The sequence below is a fragment of the Triturus cristatus genome, chromosome 11 (assembly GCF_964204655.1).
Source record: "Triturus cristatus chromosome 11, aTriCri1.1, whole genome shotgun sequence".
NCBI classification, from domain to species: Eukaryota; Metazoa; Chordata; class Amphibia; order Caudata; family Salamandridae; genus Triturus; species Triturus cristatus.
This window is the reverse complement of record NC_140594.1, coordinates 611,139,069-611,158,089: the sequence shown is the minus strand read 5'-3', so window position 1 is coordinate 611,158,089 and position 19,021 is coordinate 611,139,069. Positions and strand designations below refer to the sequence as shown.

Here is a 19,021-nt window from a genome sequence, read left to right as displayed (position 1 = left end):
CTCTCCTTATTGAGTACCTACATTTGTGACATCTGGTGCTTGTGTTCACCGTTGCCAGAAAGCTACAAGATTCTCAATTACTTTCAAAGTGCCATAATTTATCTCAGAATTGAAGGGAGATTATATATACTTTCTTTTCCAGCAGAATTAAAAGTACATCTAATGAGAAACCAGTTTCCTTCAAATAACTATACAGACATTTGACGATAATATAGAGAACAGAATCAGAAAGTCACATATTTATGTTTGGGTCTGATTTATAAGGAGGTAATCCATAATCTCGGGCATTACTCTGATTGCAATATTATATATAACCTTTGCTCATTTCTTGACAGAAATAAGAAATATATAAAAACATTTTTTTTTAAATTTACAAAGTACAAAAACACTTGAAAGTCTGAGTTTATTAAATACATCTTAAATCTGCATATATTACCTTTCTTATGCATGTATACCTTCCATGTAATTATGTATCTTTATATTTATTACTTTGTTCTAATTCAGCCTCTCCAATGGACTACCCTATATCTCACCCTATACCTCTCTCAATATATCCTATACTCCACTCCCACTCATCCCAAACCCCATTCTACTACTATGACCCGCAAAATAACCCTGTGTCGACTCTTTCCTTCTCTACCCCTCTGTGCATCATCTCATACCTCTTTTACTATTCAGAGCTCCTAAACAAGCCTTTCTAAACCCTTCCCTCTGACTCTTCCCCCTCCACCTCCTTTTTACTCATCTCAAACCTCCTATTACTGCTATGAGCTAAAAAAAAAAAAAAAACACTTTCTAGACCCTTTTCTCTTCTATCCATTCACTATCCTTTTCAATCCAAATAACAAACTTACATGCCAACTGCTCAAATTAATTTCATATTTCCCTATAGTAATTCCCCACTAATACTGTTTGGGTTCCGGAGTAGTGTGCTACCCACCAAAAAGCGCTTTAACATCTCATCAGGGGTAGCAAGCGCTATATAAATGCAAACCCTTCTCTCTTCTATCCCTCCACTATCCTTTTTCAGTACAAATACCAAACTGACATGTCCACCATTGAAATTAATTTCATAGTGCCCTAAACTAATTCTCCACTAATCCTGTTTGGGTTCTGGATTAGCGTGCTATCTGCCGAAAAGCACTTCAGCCCCCCAGCGGGGGTAGCAGCACCGTATAAATGCAAACCCTTCCCTCTTATATCCCTCCACTATCCTTTTCAATCTAAATAATGGACTAACATGTTCACAGCTCAAATTACTTTTATATTTCCTTATACAAATTCACCACGAATCGTTTTAGGGTTCCGAAAAAGCGATTTGACACCTTGTATGGGGTAGTAAGCTCTATATAAAGGCAATTACAGTCCGTGTTCATACCTTTTCAGTTTTGGGTTTGATGTGTAATTCAGACTTGATGTGGCTGTTATTCCACTTGCTTAAAGGCGAAACATGCTGACTTTCATTTGGCTCTCCAAAGCTGACTATCATGCTGTAAAATTTGTGTATGTATACGCTTTTCCAGCAGTATTATGTGAAAGTAATTATTTTTTCAATAGCTCCTCTTAGTGAAAATTAAACTGAACTTTGATAGTCGCAAGTAGTGTTTGAGCTGTCCAGTTAGCAAATCATATCCTCGACAGAATCTGAAAATTGTTTTGACCACATTGTCAACGTTCCTCTTGATTCTATGGCTGCCCATGACTAAAGATTTTTGACATTAACATTGTGTTTTTTGGTGGGCATTAAAACTCCCAGGCGAAGTTCACACTATATTCCTAACTTAATAGATTTTCATAGACCCTACTCACATTTCACTAATTTCAAAGCACATTTTCGATTTCTTTGTCAAACAGTGAATCACCCGTGGCCTTTTTCTATAAGCTCAATTTTTGTTCAGCCATTTAAAGTTCCCAATCTGGTGATGAATCCACTTTTCCCATGGTCCCACTGAAGGTCAGTCCTTTTCCCAAGCTGTTATGTGCTTGCATTTGAAATATGTGTTACATGGGGATGTTTCTTTCTTTCATGCCCTGTTGGATCATTTGATGCATCTCACTCTACTATAGCATGCAAGATGTATCCAAATCCAGAGAAAGTGCATATTCTTACCACAATTGCTAGCCCCCTACAGGCAAAAATATGCACATGTTGTCCTATCGCCCTACATAACTTTCAAAACTGTATGCACACCTAGCCTTTGGATGAAGGGTTCCACAAATTGTAATATGAAGCACTATAGTCTATCTGGACTAAGGAGCCATGATCTTCTACACAGTCATGTTTTTTCTTAATGTGCAGCTCTTCGAGATTTGCCGATGTTGGGGTGACATTACATTTTTGTCTTGCTTTTTTGTTCAAAGGCTTAAAAGTGAAAATTGCAGTTAAACATGGCTACCTTTCCGTGTAGCTTGCTTCTTGCTGTGACCAAATCAAGGTAAGAAACTTCTTTAAACAAATACATTTTGCTATTTAAGGCAGAGTTAGCATTAAGGAATAAACCATGCATAACAATGCTGTGAAAATAATAAACATTTGGGCCAAATACAACTACCATGTCTATCTCATAAGTGATTAGGTTTCTTTGGAACAGACATTACATGTGCAGCCCCCCACAACTAGGAGATTGTTTTGTTGATTCAGGTACAATAAGGGATTTTAGTCGTGGGTATGTTTGTAAATGATTATTTTGCTTCACATGTGTTCCATTAACCAGTATGGTCAGAATGTTGGATCTGATTGCTCAATACACGGCGAAGGTCATTTCTATGGATTTATCAACCCGCACTAAATCTCTAAATCAGTTTTTGGCTCATGTTTACAATCAAAAACATACTTACAGAATCAAACAGAGAATTAATTACTGAGCTGGCACCTCCATTTCTGACACCTTTTTCTGAGATGAGTGGTAGGACCATCCCTACTTTGTCTGTTCAGCGTGTACACTTTTAATGTGCCACTGCTATGGCTGTAATTCTTTTTGCAGTTTTAAATGTTAGGTCACTGAAAATTCTTTATGGAGGTTTAAGCATCTGCCTTTTGTATAGGGAATATGATCCCTTGTAGCAAGCTCTTGACGTATTTGCTATGAGCTCTATCAGCCTTTTGAAGGTTGAATTGACCCACATACACACTTCTTTTATTGTCTTGCTTAGAAGTATGGAATTTTCATTCGAAAATTCACTCGTTGTCCAAGATACTTTTAAATTGAGCTTACTTTTCCCGTTATTTGTTCGCCTCATCAGTGAGGCAGTCTTCTCCTTTGCTAAAAAATGTAAGTTAAAAAAAGTATTTTTTTATTAAATGCAGATCAGATCATTTTCAAACGTGAACATGCGCTATTATAAAACGTGTTTTGCTTTTAATCTTCCTCCTTTTAGATTTATGCCTGTAATCTGTATAACTCCATACACTCCCCCTTTGATAGGCGAAAGATTGAGCAGAAGATGGGAAGCAAGAACATGTGGCCCACCCCCATTTCCACAGTTTGTGTACCCATGTATATTCCTCCCTCACTAGCTGCCCTGCCCCCTCTCCATTCACTTAGAGAGTCTTTTACAACATCAGTAGGCATTGCTCTACTGTTACATTTCTTCTCATTCAAAGTCCGCTCTCAGATTTAGAATGCATCCTGTCCCTGGTTTTTTGCAGTCTGCTTTTACATCTCCTTCTGTACATTTGCATTTGAGTTTTGCTATAACAGCCTCCGATGCCCTCAGCAGGCCTCCTTCCAGTAGGAACACACCATTAGGAACAACAATCTCTTCCCACATCTTATTTGTTTCCAATGTGTTTTACTCCTGTGCCTGGTCCCCCACTGAATAAGGACTTCCTAGGCTGAATTTTATTGGAAAGTTCTTGCCTCCCTGAATGGACCCAAGTAGGTCATCTTTCCCAGACCAACTACCTATACGTCAGCACAAAGGGAACACGTATTACTCCATGGTCAGTTGGCTGCTCCATTACGTTGTTCTGTCATACATTCCTTTTAAAACAGAATGTTTATTGATTTATATTTTTTACACAAATATATAATCTTAGTACCATTCGTTGACAAGTTTTTGATAGAGCAGTGTCAGTTTCTATTTTATACATACCATAACTAGGCACAAAAAGCCTTCCAACAAACCCCACCACTCCCTCCTTTTCAGAAGACTCTGATGTTCAAAATATTAGTTACATAACACTTATCCAAACCTTTATGTCATATGCTCTCCTTGCAGATAACTGATCTGTCATTTCATATGCTCCAGAGCCTCTAATGCCACTGAGTCATCGAAAGTGGATATTTTCGCTTGCTCATGAAAACAATAGCTGACTTTGCCACTCTCAGACACTGCCAGACAAAAATACCATTATGGTCTGATAAGGTCTTTATAGACAGGTGGTCCTGGATAGAATGAGAGAGAGTAGCTTATGATATCTTTCAATACTTGATGTCTGCCTTCAAAAAGGACCAGAGGTGGGCAACCCCACCCTATGTGCGTTATAGTGCCTTCATTGTCACAGCTCCACCTACAGTCTTGTATTTGGGTACATATTATGTAATTTGGAGGATACATGGCACCAATCAAATAATACTTGATAGTGCACCTTTCTTGTCTTAATACATACACTCTCCAGATGTAATTTCCCTATTCAGGCATTTTCCCAGTGGTTCATGTGAGACTAATGGGAATGGGTTTTGAGCTGTAAATATCGCATACAATTTAGAATCTAGTTTCTTAGAATCATTTTTTTAAGGGGAAAAATGCTTTTCAAAGAGAGTTTTGTGTGAAATGGTCATTTCTTCAATGGTGAACTACATCATCACCCGGTGCCTTATCTGAGCGTAAAGCATATCTTCAGACTTGTCTAGCTTGGAGTCAGTTTTATACTGTGTGAATGATTTGATTGTGCCCTTTCTGATAGAGATCTGCTATTAATCTACAGGATCATGACCACCATTTACTAAAAGGACCTGCTTGTAACACTGAAGTAAATTCTGGGTTAAAATGTAGTGGATAGCATGGGGATATGAAAACAATAAGATTCTGTTTTGTTTCCTATATATCCTATGTCTGAAGGGCAGTAGCAACTTGTGAACTACATTTTGCCTTAATAAGATGTGTATACCTTCTCAGCCACCTCAATTCCCACAGTGGTCTAGATCAGTGTTTCCCAAACTGGGGTCCGAGGACCCCCAGGGGTCCGTGGCACATTCCCAGGGGGTCCTCAGCCAGCAATTTTAAAAGCACTGCAAAGTTCTTTGTGAAATTAGCAGTTTTCAAGCAACTATAAAAGTGTCAAGAAAATGCCAGTGATTAATGTACCTGCTGGAGAGAGATGAGAGTTTTGTCCAGTGGCAGCTTTGACTTATCTAATGTGACACAGAGAGTTAATATGCCTACTGCAAAGAAGGTGTACAATGCATTTTAAAAACAGTATTTTATGTGCATAGGTCAATGGGTTACTGATTTTGTCACAGAGATTCTTTCGTCACTGTGCAATTCATAAGGGACAATTGTAATCTATCAGTGTCCTATAAACTGTCATCAAAGAGCTGCTTGCAAACTGCATGGTAAAAGTTAGCAACATATGTTTATTCCTAGTCTATCATTATCCTGATGCTGCTATGTTCCCACTTCCTGCACATGAACAATTTTGTAATGCTGTTTCGTCACTTCTATGTGTGCTGCCTAATGCAGCACACATGGAAGTTACAAAACGTCATTTTTATTAAAGATTGTGTATGTGCAGAAAGGGTCACCTTGATGAACATAAACAATCAAAGGTGTTTAGCTTTTTTCCGTTGGAAAAAGCAAAAACGAGGAGAAATAAGGCATTTCTCCTCATTTCGCAAAGTTAAGACCAGGTTTTTCATGGTCTTAATTTGGATGCTGTCTCCTATTTAAGCTGACCTTGTAAATAGAGGGCAGCGTCAAAATCAATGGGTGTTGGAGGGAAACGCCCACTGTAACTTCCACTGCCCACCTTTTTCACGCTAAGCATTGCGTGATAGGGGGCTTATTTACAAGGCAGTGTTAAGCCACAATAAGTGGCTTAACGCTGCCTTGTAAATAAGGCGAAGCCCCTATTGCCACAGGAACATCGCTAAAAGTGACGCTCCCATGGCGATAGGGACTTGTAAATATGCCCCTGAAATCCTTAGTAATTCGAGTATTTGTTTTGTGTGCACACGTGTTTTTATTTTTTTTAATGTTTGAAATTTAAATTCTACAAATTGCTTGGGGGTCCCCGGCTTTCAGTGGTGAGTCAATGGGGGTCCTCAGGAGTCAAAAGTTTGGGAACCACTGGTCTAGATACCAGTGACCATTCCATACGAACTCATCTTTTGCTTGTTTTAAATTTGGACCCTTTCTATTACTTTTCTCAATTGCGCTGCAAAATATTTTGGCTTGAAATCTGGGAGCACTACCGGCTTTAAATTAAGTGAAAAATAGATCTGTTTCCTTAGCTAGTGGGTGGGAATGACTCCTCTGCATGCTGTAACCAATATAATAAAAATTTCCGGGGCCAACCCCACCCACTTTGGGCATTTTTAAGATGGTGAAAGTCTTTGGCTACACTAAACGTGGCCTCTGAGGGCTGGAGGTGTGTGTGAGGAGTGTACTTTGGTAATCCCCATCTATAACTAAAATCCATTTTCGGAAAGCCACTGTATCAATAAACCCAGAGACAGACGTCCAGTAGATCAAGCAAAGAGTTTTCCAGCAACCAAACCGTGAATATAAAATAATTGTTTTGACATTCTTTTTCCCTTGCTTTCAAGTGCATCCCCAGTGTTACATGTAAAATACGAATGAATGTGGTTGGAAGTACACCGCTTCACCTCCCAGCACAGTACACCCCTTAGTATTATGGTAAATGCAGTTCATGGTAAATGCTTACTTGAATATTTACTGGAGTATTTCACCAAAGTTGGTGCAGGTTAGTGCTGTAAATCTCTAGACACATGTTTCTGGATAACATTCGTCAACAGTAGAGATAAAAACAAACTTAATCAGGGGTTGCTTGAGTAGGCTGCCACAATCCTCTCAGGTCTCAGTACCTCTCACTGGCGCGCAGGTGCATCACCAAAAGCTCCTCAGCTCAATGACTCAAAGGAGTCTTTTCAAAATGAAGAGGGTTGGGAGCACAACGCTTGCATGCAGGGAGTGGGGGGTTTCCCAGTTCGGTTGGCTAGAAGTTGGAGTTCCAGGGATTGACTGGCCCGTCGATTAGGATCAGCTCCGTTTTATCGGGGTTCAATTTCAGATGGTTACTGTTCATTCACTCACTTATAAATCGCATGGTGAATTGGAAATTGAAGACGGAAGATGCCGATTGATCGTTGTCAATTATCAATTGGAGGTCGTTGGCATAGTTGAAGGTGCCAACCTTCCTTTCTCTGAGGGAACTGATCAGGGGCAGTAGGTACAGATTAAAGCGGCGAAAGAGAAGAGCCCTGTGGCTTTGGAGGAGGAGAAATGAGCAAGGCGGACAGCTTGAGAGCGGTGGCTGAGAAAGGATAAGAGCATTACTGACACGATCGACCAGAAGATCATGGTCGACCGTGTTGAAGGCTGCCAAAAGATCTAGGAGTACCAAGGCCTGGGTAATGCCCTTATCAGCCACCCTCCTATGTTCGTCCACAACCGTGAGGATGACGGTCTGTGGAATGAGCCGGTCAGAAGCCCGCCTGGTGAGGGTCAAGATAGTAGGAGAGTTTGATAAAGGACCTGAGGCAACTAGCCACATGTGCTTCCAGAACCTTAGCCAAATAGGGGAGCAGGGAGATAGGGCGATAGATTGTAGGGGCTAGGAGGTCTGACCCTGGTTTCTTTAAGATTGGGACAATTTCCGCTTCTTTAAATACATTTGGGACAATACCCTGTTTGAGGGAGTTATTCAGGAGCACGAGAGGAGGATACGGGCTAGTGAAAAAAACTTCTCTTAATATGTGCGGCGGGCAACAGTCAGTAGGGGAGCCGGTTCCAACCTTCCTTAGAAGGCTGAAAAAGACTTCCCTGGAAATAAGAGGGACCTGATCTAACAGTTTAGGGTTCCTGCATATAGATGGTGGGGCTATAGGAGAAATATTAGTAGGTATGCTAAACTTAATGATGGTAATTAGTTTAATAAAATAGGTATTGAGGAAATCACATAGGGCTTGAGTGGGGGCAGGTTTTGCTGTGACTCTGTCTGACTTGGATAGTTCAGCCACAATAGCAACAAGCATTTACAATGCAATGGTCTCGGCATTGTTAAAGTTAGAGCTATTGGCATTGCTCATGACATTATTTTTGTTTATGTTTTTGTTTTTAAAACATTTAAAGAAACTGCATTATTTACAATGTCAATAGGAAACTGTAAGTGCAGTTTCAGCATGGCTGCCTTCCCTTGCGTTCCTTCACCAACAAATGGTCAAGTGGCACTTCATTGGGGTGTCCAGCATGTAGCTTGGGTGAGGAGTCTGAACTCCATGTTTTCTACTATTGCCAGGGATACCATACAATTAGACACAGATGGTTGATCCAGTTGTGTAGGAACCTTGGCACAACACATTGTAAAGAAGCATTCAGGCTCCTAAAATATAACAATGAACTGCACATTGTCTATGCGGTATCACGTTTTCTAAGCTCAATGTGGTGGGCACGGATGAATTTTCTTAAAGTTTAACCACGGACTGGGCTATGTGATTGAACTTCTCATTGCTTTATTCTCTAGTTAGTACCATTTTAACCTATAATTGTTTTTACCATGATGTTTAGCCTTGTTAACTGTTTTAGCAATGTTTGTACCTACTTGCGTCAGTTCTTTTAAGGTCTATAAACCGAAATAAAGAAATATACGATGATGATAAAAGTAAATTCACACCTGCAATTCCCTACGCATGAGTGGGTACCTGAGTCTAGAATAGACTGAGGTACCCACTCACACTTTATACTGTACCACAATTGTGTAATACTGTCATATCTCACACACACAGTCTACTGCGGCTATTAAAAAGGATGCAAAGATTAAAACTCCTAGGTAACATCAAGGTAGGCTCCCTGCATAGGCGCTTGGCAGGGTAGTTACCGAAGTCGGACAAACAGCGAGCACTTAGCAGCGAACACCAGGGGCACGAGCTGGGTCAGGTCTGTGCGAGTCAGGGCGAGGCGGAGGCAGGGCAACAAACAAGGAGGTGACGAGGGAATGTCATTGAAACAGCTCTGGCCTGCACTTGGCTCTACCTTTCTATCACACGTACACAGAAAGCCCTGAGAGGTGGCTGTTTGGTGAAGTCAAACATTTGTGTTTAAGTGACATGGCTGATGTTCGAACCGAGGTCTAGCGCCTTCGCCACTACTCACAACAGCTACTAGTATCCAGTCACAGAAAAGTGAATGCACTTTACCCACAAAATATAGTAGCTCGGTTTTAAAAACCGAAATAAACAATATGAACTTCGCCCTAGCCGGACCTGTTGAAAAGTTTGTTATTGAAACAGGTTGAAAGGTGTGCACAGATAGGAAGGTTTAATCTCAACTGCTCTGGCGCCCTCTAGCGGCCACATGAGCACAAACACTTTCCGGACGGTCCTTTCAAAGCACAGACGGCGATAACGAGGCTGACTGAAGGCGGCGGAGGCCCAAATATTGGGGGCTAAACCGACACGTGAAATCAACACCGCACAAAGGATCACAAGCACAAACAAACAATTATAGGATTTAATTCAAGATAGCAGTTTGTACTGAAAAAATCTGAAAATCACCTGTACATTTAAAACACAATAGACTCGAAAATTACACTTGAAAAACTGGTGTTATTCATGTTATTTAACGAAATTGTTTTGCCATCCCCAATGAACTAAATGCAATCATGTTCAAGCTAATGTCACATAAAAGTACCAATAATTACTAAACAGTTGACGAGGAATAAATAACAAAGGTATTTACACAATTTGTGTGTGTGCGGAAGCGGGGGGGGGGGGGGGGGCGGGGCGCTAGCCCAACCAAATCAAACGAAACCGAAAGCATCAGCGGAAGAGATTTTGTCAAACACTTGAAGCACACACAACACAAGATAATTTATATTAAATTGATTTCATTTTAAAGTAATTCAATTAAGATATAGAGACAGCACATCGGGTAAGGCACCTGTTGCAGAGATGTGAAATCAGCCTGCAGGTATGTTGAGCTCGTATGCTTCGGAAGGTGAAACAAGTATGACACGGTTGGGAAATCGCGACACCTATTTTTTTACGGGACTACTCAACAGTAATCCGTGGTGTTAAAAAAGCCTGCTGTGTGTGGTAAAAACATTTCACAACTTGGTCTCAAACTATTCCACGCTGATCGAGGCAGGAGCTGAAGTTATGCAAATCTGAGCTGGCGCGCTCCGCTTTCGAACGAGTCGAAGTAAATGCTTCCAACCCTTCGGGGTGACCTTTCAGGTGAAACTGTTGGCCGGTGGCGGAGGGGCGACAGCCCGGCGAAGGAACATTAAGAAAGAGAGGGAGCGAGGGGCACAGAGTATGTATTATCTCCTAATGAGCCACTCGCCAGTAACTAACAGCAGTGATGCTACGGCAAGTTAGATGGAGATGTAACAAATGAAAATGCGCAGAAATGACAAAACCTGGTTTTAAAGTTGCAATCCTTTGAGATCTGGTCAGTAACATAAAAAGATCAAATTAAAGACATGGCTCACCTCATCGACTCCTGTGGGTTGGCCTCGTAGCACACAGCACAGACCTGTTTTGGCAACACGACCTCAGAGGCTGAAGAGCCTGATACGCCATCACCGCCTTTCTCTGAGGTGAAGCAGAAATGCCTCGGAGAAAGGCAGCGGCGTTTCCGGATTCGGGGGCATGTTTTTCTGTTCTCTCCTCTTGCCATTGGCTGGAGGAAATAATTAGAAAAGTTGGAAAAAACACGCCCCCGAATCCGAAAAGGACGGGGCCTGTTCGGAGTGACGGACCTCTTCTCCAATGGCTGGCCAGCATTCAAGAGGCCAGCCAATGGAGAACAGGGGAGAAGAGGGGCGGGTTCAAGCCCCACTTCTCCAAGTCATTATGTCTCGCGAGCGAGACTGCGCAAGCGCAGCCATCGCTACCCGAGACCTAAAAATGACCTTGGATTTATCAGCAGAGCTTAATATCTTGTTAGAAAAAGAGGCAGTCTTAGTTTGTAAAATGGTGTTTTTATATTCTTTAAACTGGATTAGGAATATATCTTTTTTGTCTGAGGAGTAGTTTCATTTCCAGTTACGTTCTGCTTGACGCAGGGCAAGTTTCTTAAGTTTTAGGTCTTCAGAGAACCAGCGTTGAGCATCATGAGGTCTAACTGTCTTGATTTTCTTAACGGGAGCAAAGCTGTCACTGGCAGATACAAGCCAAAATTGGATTCTTTCTGCTTAGTTGTTAATTGAATGCTGCTCTGATGGAGCTGTGGTAGCCAGCAGAGTGCAGAAGTCTCCTATGTTTGCGCATCTCCAGTTTCTTGCCATGCGGCTCACCTTCAAATGTGGCTTGGTTAAGTGGACATTGGAGAGGGCAAATGTTATAAAATAGCGAACCGACCAGGTGCATGGAGAGATCATTAAATAAGAGACTGTCAGGTTGGATGTCCAAACTTGGTTATGAGTATGACCTTTAACTTGAGTCAGAACAGTCACATGCTGAGTGCAATTCAGCCCTCAAATTAGATCTGTCAGTTCAGCAGAACTAGTACCTCCCAAAATATTGTTGGCCCAATAATTGAAGTCTCCAAATATAAGGATTTTCGCGTAGTTGATGGCTAGATGGGAGATCTTTTCACCCAATAGCTGGGGGAATAATGGCATATGGTAAGGGGGTCTATAGATCAGCGCACAGATAAGGGGGAAATGAGGAGAATCGAGTTTTAAAATTAGGCTGTCGACTGATGGTAAACCCGCAACAGCTTAGGATGTGAACTGTCATTTTTGATGTACTATGGCTGCTACCCCTCCCCCTGCTTCCCCCGCGGTCCTATTAGCCTGAAGGATGTAATTACTGTTAGGCACCGCTGCTAATATGTCAGGGGTAGTCTCTTCAGTGAGCCATGTTTTGGTAAGAAGGAGTATATCTGGTATATCTGGTTAGCATTGTGAAGTGCACAGAGTTCTATAACCATCAAAAATATAGGATTCAGCCAGAGGCAAAAAAATTCTGATGACCAAGCACAAAAAGTGGATTTCTTTACATGTATTATCTCTATTATCTGCCCACTATAGGACTAACTTCATATATTTACACCAACTACTGCATTGTACATGACCTAACTGTGAGAGTGCAACATTCCCTCTTTCATTCCTTTCCCCTATAGTTAAGAGCAAACATAAGTAAAACATTTTCCAACTACTTAATCAGACACTCGACAAATAAATCCAGTGATGCTCGGATATAAGAGCTGCTCACAGATAAGAGTAAAAAACTCTCTCCGTCCAAAGCCTCCATTGTGGATCAGTCCTTACCAACTGGCCACTTCCGTGTCTGTGAGATCCTAGAGTGGGATGCAAGCTCACCAGCCATCCATGGGCTCCTCCTTCCAACCTCTTATCCTTCACAGCTGACTCTGACAATTGGAACCCAAATCATTCTCTGTCTTTATGTGGGGAGTTAGTGTCATATTTTCTTGTCATTAATTAACCCCTTCCTCTAGAATGTAAGTAATTTCCACACATCTCACTATTTACATAATATATAGAGGTTACTGTCAGGTAAGCTCACCTGTCCATTCCTTGCTGCTGTAGATATTGTCTCTCCTACTTGAGGCTCTTCTGCTTTGGGCTATCTACTTTTCCTGCCTTCTAACTTGTTGTATATCTATTGTGTTCAGATTGTACTCTGCCTCTCTTCTCCTCTACTACTTCTCTTAAAGTTTAATATTTAGCCCATTAGCCACTTCAAGCCTGACTTTAAAATGATAGGGCTTATTGCCTAGTTTAAAATGGTGCCTAAGTGAAATGACCATTTATAGCCAATCTCATCTTCCCAGAGTTTGTCAGCGACAGGCTTAAATAAGAGCCTCCTTTGTAATACTGTACTGGCGCTATTTTTTTTAAAAACTTTTTTTATTTAGCAGCATTACAAAAAGCACAGCAATGCAGTTCACCAATAAAATACAGTCAGATGCAAGATTTACATAGGTTATGTTACATAAGTTTGATGTGACCGTGATTCTTCATTCCAGCGACCCCTTCCCAGCATTTGATATGCCCCACCATCTAGCCTTACTGTTTTGTAGTTCCATTGTAGGGGACAGGCATATTTTACCCCTGTGTGTGTTCCACGCAGCCCATTTATGATTTCATTTTTTAGGACACCCTCTGTGCTTGAAAACGTTTTTCTCTGCAATCATGGCTCTATCCATATCAGCAGCCCAGTCTCTGATAGTTGGCTTTTCCCCCACACCCCATTTTTGTGCGATGTTTTGTTTTGCATGGGCCCATCCCAATGAAACCCATGATTTCGAGGTCTGGGTGAGGTCCGTGTCCTCCCATATATTTAGCAGGCACAGTTTCGGGGTTCCCATCAATTTCTTCCCCCCCACACTCTCCATTTGCTCAGCGACAGCCTTCCAATATATTTGGGTAACTGGACACTCTCAGATGGTATGGAAGAAAGTCCCCTCCTGACAGCACTGTCGGAGGCAGTAAGAATCAACCCTCCTACCCATCTTAACCAAGATCCCCGCAGCAAGATAAACTCAGTGCAGGGTCTTGAGCTGGACTAGTCGCAGTTGCATGGGGATGGCCACCTCCCGAGGTGAGGCCAAGGTGTCCCGACAATCATCCTCCTACAGCTCACCCAAATCTGCCTCCCAATGTTGCCGTAAGTACATTAAAAGATCCGGGCGGTTATTTATACATTTTTTATAAGTGAGGGATAGGGCCTCCCTAACTATGGAGTCGAGTATCAACCTGTCCTCCAGTGGGAAAGCCTCAGGAAGTGAACCATCCCCGGCACTGCAGTTTTAAGCGCATGGCTGATCTGTGTACTGGGGCTATCTTGGTAAAGTGTGCAAGCGAAGATTTGGAAGATTATTTCTCCTTGTATCTTTGCAGTTCTGAATACATTTTCTTTTTCAGTGAAATAATTCAATTTGGCCGGGATATCTCTAGGCTTTTGGCCATGGGAAGGTTATTTCAGATCAACTTGTTCTCCACAGGAGCACCCTACTTTCCCGCTTAGTGGGTGTGTCTGGGCTCTCACATTTGGAGTGGCACAAATTTGAAGTGCTACAGTCCGCAAGGGAGGCATTTTCTTTTAAGCCTGCACCTTCTCTATCATGAACTCTCAGGTCGTGCTGAGGTGGGGAACTTTCCATCGCTTTTGCAATCAGGATTACTGTTGCAGTCAAGATAGGGAAGGTGGTATCTGAAGAAAGTGTTTTGTTATTTGGGGTGAGTTCCTGCAGGAATGGTGTTCACTTAATACAGAGCCCTGGCTTACCACATATACCTGTTTTAACAATTGAGTTAACTGCAGTTTTATTTTTGGATAACTACCATCATTTACATTTGATCAACTGGGGTTAAAGAGCTAGCAAATACTTTTTGGAAAAAAAAAAAACTCCATTTGCAGCACTCTGAACAGGTACTGAGTGCCAAACCTGTTTGCAGCAAAATATATCAAGACCAATGCCTTCTTATCTGTTCATCAAACAGCATGTTACTGCAAGGGCCATATCCCTCTAGTGCATAGCCAGTGGTCCTGGGAATCATTTTATGGAAAGAAGTCACTGGTCTTTAAATGTTGTGCGGCAAACATGTTTTAACAATATCATGTATTGACAGAATGTTTTTTAAAACTCTTTAGCAGTAAAGACTCTTTCCCTATTAACGTCATGTTCTTTGAAGATGCACGTAACACCTCCAATTGCTAAAAAGTAGAAAATAACAGCAAGCTTCATTGCGTCCCTTGATATATACTTGCCTCACCTAACCTGTATTGTGTGCGATTTGCAGTAGAACTTACTGAAAACTTGTTGACTTCTTTATAATTAGACATGATATCCACTTCTGTTACAAATTGATTTCATTGTTCTGAAACGCATATCTCAGTTGACGACCATTGCACAAGCTATTCCTAGGTTATTTATGTATTTGTAATATTTCTATACTGCAGACCTAGCCACAAGGACACAGAAACGTTATGACTTGAGAATTGTAGTAGTAGGAGAGAATGTGGTAGAGAAATTAGTCAGGGATATTGAGTTAGAAGAGGTGTATTTACACATCCTTTTAAAAAGCAAGATCAGCATTTAACCAGCATTTTCAGACTGTTTACATAGTTTGCCTAAAATTGCATATCCCTTTGTTTGTTAATATCAATCTAGTTCCCTGCCACTTCCCTGTTAATCCAAGGATTGACTGCAGTTGGTGAGTTTTGACATTTAACCTCCACCTCCAACGTGGTGACCTTAGAGATGGTCATTCACCCCAATATTCTCACAATGCATAAGTTCGATATTGTGGCCTTTACTGTCACATATTTACTCTTGCCTATCCACAGCTCCTTCCTGTTTAAAAAGTCTAATATCATACTTTCATACACTGTATTCTTTTCTGCTGCAAATGCACTAACTGGGCTAGCTAGGGTTGATTCATCTACTGCTGTAACCAGTACACCGAGTGATACTTCAGAGTAACCAGTACACTGGCTGACAAGTAATCTGAAAAGTACCCGTGTATATGAAATCAAACATTACAATATTCCACAGATAAAACTCGTATGTGAACATGAAATAAATGCTGAAAAGATAATTGGTACTAAGAGAATAAACTAAAATATAAACTCCCTGTCCTGCACTAAATTTTCCCCCGTATGCAGTGTTCCAAGTCCAGGAGAAGGTTTGTTGATGTAACTCTTAATGGCCTCCTGTTTGTTTTGTAGTTTTGCATCTATCCAACTCCTTATTAAGTTAACCTTTGAAATCACCAATCCACAATGTATTACATGCAAATTTAGAAAAATAACTGCTGCTTTTGTTAAAGTGGTATTTGGCTCATCTTACAAGCATATCTAGTCAAAAGAAAAATATTGCAGCCAATCAATTTATCTGCCACATGGCTTAGATATTTACATGACTGAGAAGACCATCTCCAAGTTTAGTTATATACTTTTTTCTTGCCAGTAGAGCACTTTCATATCAAGTGAACCTGTTTAGTTTAAACCATGCTGAAAACTTCAGTTAAGGGAATTCTTATCTTAGGGTGGTTTGCCAGTCTCTGGGTGTGCCATGGGCTATAGTAAACTGGCCATTGATTGACTGCAGGTATCTGAGCCTGCTGGTTATTTCAGTTACTGGAAATAGAGCACTGATTTACTCATTTATACTGCAGATAAAAATAATTGCTTCTCAATGACTCTATTAAAGATTGCACTTTCCAGATGGACACCATTATTTATTCTAAAACTCTGCTCTCTCCTGCATTTGCCCTTCCTCCGAGATGGTGCATATGGGTGCCACTCTTGTTCCACAGCAAGTTTCTCAGTGCAAGTCACCTGTCTCTGTTACATGGTCAATTTCTGGCCCAGGATACTGGACACCAGTTTCTGCTTGTTGTAACTGCTCTCCAGTGTTGTTGTATTGAGATGAGTGCTGCTCTCATGTCATCCTAAACTAATGGGTTATTGTATCACAAAACAATTCAATTCAATCAAGTTTTATTCGACAATTGAGTCATAAAAGCACATTACAATCATTACATAAAACAGTTAATAAATTATCTAAAATTTAAAATTACTATTAAATCTCTAAACAACCATCGAATACAATACATAAAAAGCTATTAAGCCAATCCATTTTACTTTTTTGTCAACATGGCACAATTCAAGGGTCATACTGTTTTAATTACCTACCAAGATTAACTATATCTAATAGATGCTACAGAATATGAGTATGTTAAAAACAATATGCATCATACCTCAGGGCTTTTGACCGTATGCACCAAGCCCACCCCAAAAACTTAGCCACAGCTAAACAAATGGGAGGAGCAGAATCTGTGCACAAGATACGCAGAGTTGTAGCGTATCTCCTAGTGCCCAAAAGTCTACAAATGGGCTTTATCCAAATTTTTCGAGGTACTACATACATGGGACAAAAAAATAGTACATGTCCTACTGATTCACATACATCTACGCATCTATAGCACTTATCATTTTTGCTGTGTCGGCCCCCCCATCTGGAGGTAAATTCAGCAACGGGTAAAGTACCCACCCGTAATTGGAAATACAATTTACGATCAAGGGTTTTTTCGATTATATCCCAATACCTCTCTAAGGATGGACATACTTTTAGGTCGAGGAAACGACATGTTAGGTGGGTAGAAAGTCCTTGTGTAGTTTCTACCTTGAATACCCATTCCCAGTATATTATTTTCAACTTTTCCTTTGTAGGGAAAACAGCATTTAATGGGTCATTCCAGAGATCGATCAGGCCTATGTTACCAAGAAGAAATTTGATCCCACGCAACCAATGTATTTTATGAAACAAATCAGATTTTATTACATCCATAAAGCCACTCCTATAGTGGATAAGTTCTCTTGTGCACCAAAGCCGGCGCCAATAAAGTATTGGGCGAAGCTTCACGAGATATTCAAGTGGCTTTTTGCCAAGATCCAATAATAGAGGTCGCAGTGGCGTGCTTGAAGGAAGATTTGTAATCTTGCGTAAAAACGCATTCTCGAGCACCATCAGACTGTTCAAATTACCAAATCCCCAGAGCTCAGCCCCATATAAGCATGAGCTCAAAACCATCATCCCATAAACTTCTAATACTGGGGAGATCGGTTTTGTAAATGAGGCTTTAAATCTGGAGAGAAGAGCACCTGATTTTTGTTTGTGTATTAGTGCGGCACGATCTAATTGGCAGCCCCAACGCATGTCTTTCTGCAATGTAATACCCAAATATGTAAATGAAGTAACCTGCTCCAGCGGTAAATTGTTCATATAAATCCTTCCCTTATATGATTTATGTTCATTAAAAGACATGAACTTGTTTTTTTCAGTGTTAACTTCCAGGCCCCTCACTTTGCAGAACTCTTCAAAACACCCAAGTGCCTTTTGTAAACCACTTGGGGTCTTGGAGATAATCAGCGCATCATCCGCAAACATGAGGATGGGGACACGTGACCCTGCCAATACCGGCGCGTCGGTGGGGGTCAACGAGAGGAAGTCGGCCGCTCCGTTGACAAAGAGCGAGAACAGGGTCGGCGCCAAGACACACCCCTGCCGCACGCCCCTGCCAACCGGAAAGTCCTCCGTCACCTCTCCCACACCCCCCCAGCGGACCTGAGCGACATTACCCTCATGTAAGCGGATGACTACGGAAAGGAGTTCAGGTGCAATTCCCATTTCTCTCAAGACCTGCCAGAGCTTTCTACGTGGGACCAAATCAAAAGCCGCTTTTAGGTCGACAAACACCGCATATAAAGCACCCTTTCCTAGGACCACCGTCTTCCAATATAAAGTAACAAAACGGAAAACTTGGTCAATTGTACTTGTCCGACGTCGAAATCCAGCCTGCATTGGGCTTAGGATTTCCCGGTCTTCTATCAATGTTAAGATCTCGTGTAGAAACAGACGACCAATGATCTTCTGTATTGAGTCTATTAGGCTGATTGGCCTGTAGTTACCAGCTACAGACTTATCCCCCTTTTTGAATACCGGGACAATTTCAGCTCCATTCCATGAGGAAGGGATATCGGCTCCCTGGGCGATTGCATTAGCAAGACGTGTAATATAACTACACCAGAGGTGTCTATCACTAATAAACACATCTGCTGGGATTCCGTCCATGCCAGGTGCTCTACCCCTAGTCACTGTGTCTAGGGCCCTTCCTACATCTATTGGTAGAAATATTGCCTTATCATAATATACATTTCTAAAAGTATCACTAGAATTTTCTTCACAGGTTGCTGCATACTGTGGTTTAAAGTGGTCAACCCACGCATTCTGGGCCACGTTATTCTGTGGGCGCTCTGGAACGCCACCCCTATCCCATTTGTATATATCCCAGAATAGCTTA

The 19,021-nt window shown here is 41.3% G+C and overlaps 1 protein-coding gene across 10 annotated transcripts in view; it reads left to right on the top strand.

Moving 5' to 3' along the window:
* Positions 1–19,021, top strand: part of LETM2 (leucine zipper and EF-hand containing transmembrane protein 2) — a 283,485-nt gene that overhangs the window by 43,870 nt on the left and 220,594 nt on the right. For all 10 annotated transcript variants that reach the window (XM_085633949.1, XM_085633952.1, XM_085633950.1 and 7 more), the window contains exon 3: positions 2,362–2,435. In XM_085633949.1, the coding sequence (XP_085490075.1) occupies positions 2,389–2,435 (47 nt within the window). In that variant the 5' untranslated portion in view covers positions 2,362–2,388. The remainder of the gene's footprint in view (positions 1–2,361; positions 2,436–19,021) is intronic.